Genomic DNA, 8,561 nt, shown 5'->3' on the forward strand with positions numbered 1-8,561 from the left:
TTGCACGCTTTTGTTGTAATTGAGATAGTGTTAATCATTCTGTCTCGAAATTTGACGTCGATATGGTGTGTTTAGTGTTAGTTGCGGTGGCTGCTTGCCTCGGGGCCGCCTTCGCTGGACGACATGACATTTATTCCGGGTAATAGCTCCATCATTTTTAATGTATCCAATGGGTAAAACGGAACCCTATTACTAAGACTCCGCTGTCCTTCCGTCTGTCAGTCTATCTGTCTGTCTGTTTGTATGCCAAGTGTGTATGTTATGAGCCGTAATGGTTAGAGAGTTGAAATCTTAACAGACGATGTGTCTCTCTTGCCGCTAAAACAACGACGCTATATAAAAAAAAAACTGATTAAAAGAAATATTTAAATTATTACTCAATCAATTGTATGGTAGTCATACAACAAATTTCAAGACATTTTAGCAAAACTCGATTAAATTTGTTAGAACCAATACGACGCCGCTAATACAACATTATCTGTGATGTCATGTATGTCTGTAAAGTACAAATGACTGTATGTTGTGTAGACAATAAGCGTAGTGCGGTTTGGGTAGAGCGGTAGACTTTGATTATAAATACTAGTAGCCCACCCCGGCCGCCGGTAAAACATAATAAAAAAAAAACTTATGTTACTCCCGAAGGTTTCATCTATCTCTGTGCCAAATTTCATCAAAATCTATATACAAAATAGTGTGGATATGGAACGATTGGTATGGTATGGATTCTACTATGCACAGTATATGAAGTTAGGGACACGCAATTGTCTATTGCACCTTTTTTCGAAATAATATATGTAAGTATATGGGTAGAAATCAAAGTGATTGGATTATGTAGTGACAAAGCAAAGCATAGAATTTGAAATGGTAGTTTTGGAAGTTGTAAATTCTTCATTTTGAGTGTCGAAATAGCAGCAGTAAGAGGGAGCTTATGTAAATTTCGAGGTGCGGAGCCACTGCGAGGGTCTTTTTGTGGAAATAAGCAGTGATTTGATTGTCTCAACGTGGTCCCTTTCTACAGGCAGACATAACTTACTTATTACGGTTGTCATGTTTCCAAAAATTTTATGTTACTTAAATTGTGACGGATTACAACAGGAATTCTTTGGCGTAGGTTTTCCAAAGAAACAGAGTTTAATTCTTAAAACACTTCGCTCAACGGTGCATAAATAATAAACACAGGTAGGCATTAATGTATGCATGATATTCTTGGAAATTGATTGTGAGTTATAACTACTCGTACGTTTGAACTGTATACATATGAACACCTTGTACACCCAATCAGACGTTTGATTATCTGATAATAATGATCAACTAGTTTAATGTGTCCATTTCTCGTGATTTTGCCTGATCATCTCGACCACTTCAATCATCAACATCTGCCTGGACTAGGTTTCCACCTTTCATTCTCCTTTGCCTAAGATATCGCGTATTAAAAGATTTTGACGATAGACGTGTGCCACAAAAAGCAAATTGGTTACAGCTCAGCTCGACGTTGCTCAGAAAAAGCCGTTTGCTGCTGCCACTAGATTTGAGCGAACTATACAAGAAAAGTATTAATAACATGCTATGATATAATGTCAGGTATTCAGTGCACCACGTGTCGGTGCAGACGGCGGAACACAGCGCGCTGCTGCACTCGTTGGAGGAGTCACTGTCGCTGGACGTGTGGCAGCACGGCGCGCCCGATCGCGCCGCCGTCGTCATGGTCGCGCCGCAGCACCGGCGCCGGCTGCTGCGTACCCTGGACGACCACGACGTGCCCCACACCACGCACCGCGCTGATGTTGCTAAGTGAGCATTGATGTTTACTAACATATTTGAAAAGATGATGGATTTTCAATGTCGATGACGAATTACAAAGGCCATAGGCCCGTCCCATCAATTTCTCTCTCCCTCATTTGATTTGGCGATTTTGCTTTGAGCTGAGCTAAGTGAGCTCTTCTTCTTCTCAGCCTTATCACCCACACGGGTGAACTTCCATCAGATTATGGCTTCTTTGTCGATCTTGCGTTTATTGAGATTTAAATTTGCCAGCCAAATGTTGGGAGACGCGGTCTTTGATATATTTTATATATTTTATATATTATTAGAAAGAAAAGAAAAAAAATTTTTTTTGTAAGAAACAATAATGGTAAGCCGATCTGGCATGATAGGGACCAACACTGTTCAAATGAGTTTCTTTCGGCATTTCTTCTCAGCAGTGGTCGTTCCGAAATGCCAGTAGTTTCTAGCTTGTGAGAAATAACTATAAATTTAAAGATTGACGAGAAAAAGTGCCTGTGAAGGTCTAATTTCTGAATAAATGATTTGAATTTGAATTTGAATTTGAATTTGATATGTATATCAAACAGATAACACAAGTATTTAAAGTTTTTGTAACTTTTTGATTGTCTTTAATAAATTATTTATTGCCTGATGAAAAGAGATATAAATATATTGCTATTAAAGTAGTTTTTTTTACAATAATAGCGTGACGAAATTATTCATTGTAGCTGTCATATTAATTTTGTCAGAAATTTTGCGTGTAAGCATAAAGTATAACTGTGAAGTCATTCAAAGTTAATTTGTAACGATTTGTTGAGAAAATAAAATAAGCTTAGATATAAATGGAAAAATATCTATGCGATTGAAATGACAAAAAGAGATTGTAAAAAAATAATATAGACTTAGATTGTGGAAATTCTAATTTATCTTTCTTAGGTACTGCATCTGATAGTGAAAAAATTTAATTAATGTTAGATATCAATGAGTACGATAAATTAAGTAGACTTATTTAGATATATTGTCTATGGGCAATGAATTTTTCATTGAATATTTTATATCTGGCAGCGCTCCAAGTGGAAACTTAGACCTGGATTTTAGGAAATTCTACTAATGCATTATGTAGACGGAAAGTTTAGAGTACGCAAGAATAACATATTTTGATAATCTTTTTATTTTGTTTGTTCAATTTGTTGTTTAAAATGGAATTTGAGCTAAGAAAACAAGTTTAAAAAATTCACGAGGTCAACAGAAATCTGTACCAAGCGATCTTCACGGTCGATAAAAATGATCGTGCAGGAGTAGGATTCGAACCTGAGATCTTATTGGTTTACAGGTAAACACTTGATCACCAACGCTCCAATAAAATTAATATCTATATGCTCTCTCCGGCCGTCCTGACGTCAACCCTTGAAGGGAATACTATCGTTGCCTATCAGCTGTTAAGGCTTTGTGACCCTTAGTCGCTTCCTACGACATCCACCGGGAGGATTTAGAGTGGTCCTATTCTAGGGCGGAGCCACATGCCGCAATATCCGAAATTAATATGTACATGCAACGGCAGGATGCTTGAAGAGTACGATGCTCGGCTGGCAGCGTGGCGGAGCAGCAGAAGCTCCAGACTGGCACCGTTCGATGACTTCCCACGATATAACGACGTATGTCTTTACTTATTATAAGTATATTTTACAAAATATCACTCTGCAGTCCTCCAACTATATTGACACCAAAATCACCTCAAGCCAATGCTGCATTTCATACATGGCATAAGGACAAACTATTTTCATATTTATATTACTGTAAATAGGGATAGTATTAGATTAGCTGTGTTTCGTGGAATTAGATTTTAAAAAGTTTACCAAATTCATATTAAAATTGAGAAGGTAGTTTTTTTTCACATTTTACTTAATGAGTTCCTCATGTCGTCATCAAATAGTACAATTAGATTATGAACTTTCTAGATCCTATACTATTTCTAATATCTTCGCTTTGAACATTCGTCTATTTACTGATTTTTCTATCTTGAGAAGTCTATCTCAAGAAGACCTACAACTTTCTCTCCTCGTCAGAACTGATCGTCGTCTCATAACAAAGCTATCAATAATATTTTTATTGATCATTTTCAGGTTGACGAATATTTGGAGCGTATAGCGTTGCAGTACCCTGACTTGGTCACGTTGGTTAACGCCGGGCCGAGTTGGGAGGGACGGGATATCAAATATTTGAAGGTTTGCTTTTACTCCAGACATCGCCTTATCATGCATTACCTGTACCTGTCTAAGCTACTTCACTATTTATAGGCACGTATATTATACTGTACACAATCCGTTGTAGATATCGACGACAAACTTCACGGATGCCTCGAAACCCATCTACTTCCTGGACGCGACGATCCACGCGCGCGAGTGGGTGACCACGCCCGTGGCGCTGTACAGCATCCACCGGCTGGTGGAGGACCTGCGCGCGCAGGACTGGGATCTGCTGAACGACGTCGACTGGATCATACTGCCCATCGTCAACCCTGACGGCTACGAGTACACTCACACTAATGTAAGATTTTTTCCGGTATCTTCATCTCCATTTTAAGTTTTACTCATCCACGAAATTTGTAAACCGCTTCGTTTGTATTTGATTTGCTTTTATCTTTAATACAAATATTACAGGCATTCAGTTTATGATATTGAAATCAACAAACTTCTGACAAATAGATGGTACTCCAGTCTTTAGGATCATGTTTCGACCACGTCTCTTCACATTAACGAATACACAACATCCAGGAAGACTATATTATTTTAATTAAGGAGCTGACGGCCTAGTTTCAGTAATTAATGGGCTCGTATAGTAGAAAAAGATAATCAATGAAAATACATTTCTTCCAGGAGCGTCTCTGGCGCAGAACTCGTTCGTACAGACCCGACGTCAACGCAACCTGCTACGGAGTGGACGCCAACAGAAACTTCGACGTAGCTTTCAACACCGTCGGTGTCTCCTCCAACCATTGCGATCAGACCTACCCGGGGACCGAAGCGTTCTCCGAACCGGAGACGAGATACGTCCGGGACATCATGTTGGAACATCTAGAGAGGATCCAGATATATTTAAACATTCATAGCCACGGGAATTGGGTGTTGTATGGATTCGGCAATGCCAGTATTCCGGATAATGGTGTGCAGGTTGGTCTTATACTTTGCAGATTTCATTTATATTATATCATGTAATATTACATTCTTATTACTTAATACTATATTAATTAGCTTCTCAAATTTTTATTTAATTATTGGTTGTTAGGTTTTAGACAGTAAAATTTTGTCATTGGTTTCAATTGTCTGCTTTTATTTTTTTTAAACTGATAATCTTAGTTTGCTTGCCAGCCTCTATTTATAATTCTATTTGTATTTGTTTTTGTATTCTTAAGAAACATTTCCACATTACTAGAGAAGAATGCACATACATATACAACCTCACTGTACAAACTCTTGCGCAGCTATTCCACGTTGGAGCGGCAATGGGAGCAGCAATAGACGCACGCAAGCTGCCGATAGCCCTCTTCTACAGAGTCGGTAACAGCGCTATTCTGCTATATCCCACTTCTGGCAGCGCCCAGGACTACGCTCAGGTGAGATTGATAATCAACCATTCGATTTGAGTCTACACTGCGACGTTATGCAACTAAAGGAAGAACCAAGTAAATGCCTATATCCGAGCTATTAGGGTTTAAATTGCGGTGTGACCTATCGTACGGCAATACGTCAGAGTATACGATTAACCATGAAAGAATTATGGATCTCATTTTATTAAATGGTTTTGTTAAAGTCACATATGCTTTTTATCTAATTTTGAAAATATTAATTCTTCGAATCTTCGAATTTTTTGTTTACAGTATTTTTTTACATATAGACGTTTAGATATAGAAGTTTTCCAATATTAGCCAGCCAAAATGCATCGGGAATACGCGAGGATGAGAGAGACAGCATTCTGGTAACTCTTGATTACATATTGATAAAAAATATATCTTTCAGTCAATCGGCATTCCGCTGTCGTACACGCTGGAGCTCCCCGGCTACGGTGTGCAGTTCGAGGTGCCTCCGGAGTACATCAATCAGATCAACTCGGAGACCTGGGAAGGCATCGCAGCCTCTGCCCGTCTCGCTCGATCCTACTACCAAGCTAGAGTCTAGTCTTGTTTGAGAGGGACCTGAATAATATGGGAATGTATAGCGTGTTCAGCCTCTTTATTTCTGTTTAAATAAAGACCTCTAAAAGTGAAAGTACGCAGTGAACTGAACAGTTTTTCCTGAAGTGACATTTTGGCTCTTTTTATAATTCTATGAAACCAGATAGTTGATAATATTTTGTTTTGATCACTATTCGAAGGCCCTTATATTAATAGGAATACCAGTGATAAAATTACTGTGGTAATGATAATATTTTCAAAAATACGACGAAAATAAAATTACACAACTTACTAAAATGTACTTTCCAACAAACTTTGATATTTAAATCTTCGTATAATGATCCATCTGCATTCTATAAATTATCATAATGATCCTAAATATATATATTTTATCTACATATTCCCTGACCTATATAAGAACATTCATTAGTCTGATCCGACGAGTGAAGGTTGTCATGCACTGGACATCATCGTGTTACAGAATTTAGCAAGAACTTTTATTAAATTTATGTTGTGTTAAAAATTACTTCATTTTTCTTGTGTTATAATCACATTTTTAAGCGACATATAACTTAACTGTTGTATTAAGCCGTTGACGAAATAATTAACTATTTGTTTTTAAACTTTTGTGTTTACCGAGTTCTAGAATGGAGGCTTTCGTGATGTGAACTTTCACATCACGAAAGCCTCCATTCTCCATATGAGATAAGTACGTAGTCTACACAAACGAACATAAAGTTTGTCATGTCATGTACTGGGTATATCCAAAATCATGATTGATTACGTATGTCATAAATAATGCACTATATAGCACCACCTCGCAATCTCTATTTGGTCTAATGATTGTTTCACTGTGCTCACCATCTTTTTGACGGGCTGGATCTGCGTTTGTTGCACGTGTATGTTTCCTTCCACGCATAATTCTCGTGCCTTGAATATATTAATCAACAATATTAGTTAGAACCAGCGCATCGATCAATTTAATGGCTAGCAAATTAACTGCGTCGAATGGACCGTTTCGGCATTTCGGTATTAGGTAATTAATGAGGCTAGGGCGTACATCGAATAATGATGTTGTTTATTTATATTAATTACAACCTGGGAAACTGGTATTTTATGTTAAAATTTAAACTATGAACTTTTTACTGATTGGTATACTCTCATATAGCACGCGTAGCATTCGAAACTAGGACATGTCATAGTACACCTATCATATTTTATTCCCATTACCTTCTTTTTCCAAGGTAGGTTAAAGAGGTACAAGAACGCCTAGACATTCAGGTGTCCTAAATGTATGCGCGTCTAAAACGTTTTGTCTGGGCCGAGCCGGGATTAGAACCCGACACTTTATTACAAGAGTCAGCGGATTACGCCCGGACGAGCGCTCAGTGCGGCAGCAAGCGTTTTTAGTTTATATGTATCATTATAACGTGCGCAGAAAAACGCGCATGTTAAAATCAATGTCAAAGTTAACGGTGCAACTCACACTTAGTCTACTATCGAGCTGAACGTGTCGCAAATTTTTGCAGTCTCACTGACATGAACAGAAAATAACCATATCAGCGTAGTGTGGGCCGATTGCAGGGGGCGAAAGTTATATTTAGTACATGCGCTCGCGCCGATGATATAATATTTAATAATAATGCTAAAAGAAGTGTATATTTACAACTTGTGTATAAATATAACGAATACATTATACTTTTATCAATGGTATTGTTTTCTTTACCTTAGCCGAATTATATTAAGTGGCTTTAAAATTATTAAGTGGGCCAATAGGCGCTTCTACTTATGAAATTAATAGTTATATGTTAGGAAGTTCTTGGGTGCACATAGAAATACACACAAAGCTGGAAGAACAAAATGTTCTCAAATGAAGATATACTTCTAAGCTAAATGGCCTTTCTTATGACAAGGCTCCAGGCGTAGTTATTTTAATGATAATTGTACTTTCAACATAGATTCAGTTAAGTCTCTGTCTCTTCGACATCGTAACCTAAAAATGATAAAGAAATAAATGTACGCATTCTCCGCTGTCCGCTTGTTACCGCATAGTGTCCGAATGTTTGTGAAGTAGGATCGCCGTACACTCTCGACAGAGATTGAGCCGGGTCCAGTCGAGACGGCGTCACGCAAAAAGATTAATCCCGTTACGGCCCGCCGGATTAAAATTACACTGGCAATCGTTTTTAGGGTTACCCTTGCCACGGAGGCCTTGTTAGGATCAGTTTGTCCTGCAAGACTAATCATTTTTTAAGGTTTGGATGGTCAGTTAAACATAGAAAGATGAGAGACTTTATTTTTATGGTGCAATAAATTATTTCAATCAGCTATATTTTTATTGATTGATATAACATTATTTCCCAGAATGTAAGAAATTACAAAAGCCTAGCATCGGTGGACTTATCTCTTCCAGTCAACTGGCACGAAAATATTTGGATCCAAAAACAAAAACTATGTAGGTATTTATGTTTGGTCAAAGTAAGTTATATTCTTAATTTATGGGCCTCAAGAGTCTTTCTCATGTGGTAATTTTCCCAGTTCCTTCCACAGCCACTAAGTATCGGAGCCCAGGCTTCGGTTTCTTACTTTTTCTTCCGCTTCGCATAGTCGTCGGCATCTGTACTTG

At 37.9% G+C, this 8,561-nt stretch overlaps 1 protein-coding gene across 1 annotated transcript; it reads left to right on the forward strand.

Moving 5' to 3' along the window:
* Positions 1–7,643, forward strand: LOC128679009 (carboxypeptidase B-like). Its single transcript, XM_053760940.1, has 8 exons — positions 1–139; positions 1,582–1,791; positions 3,326–3,419; positions 3,888–3,989; positions 4,096–4,311; positions 4,641–4,934; positions 5,246–5,377; positions 5,781–7,643. Exons 1-8 carry the CDS (start codon positions 63–65, stop codon positions 5,937–5,939), a joined length of 1,284 nt encoding a protein of 427 aa, XP_053616915.1. The 5' UTR covers positions 1–62; the 3' UTR covers positions 5,940–7,643.
* The last annotated feature ends 918 nt before the right edge of the window (positions 7,644–8,561 follow it).

Source organism: Plodia interpunctella, chromosome 21 (genome assembly GCF_027563975.2).
Source record: "Plodia interpunctella isolate USDA-ARS_2022_Savannah chromosome 21, ilPloInte3.2, whole genome shotgun sequence".
Classification (NCBI taxonomy): Eukaryota; Metazoa; Arthropoda; class Insecta; order Lepidoptera; family Pyralidae; genus Plodia; species Plodia interpunctella.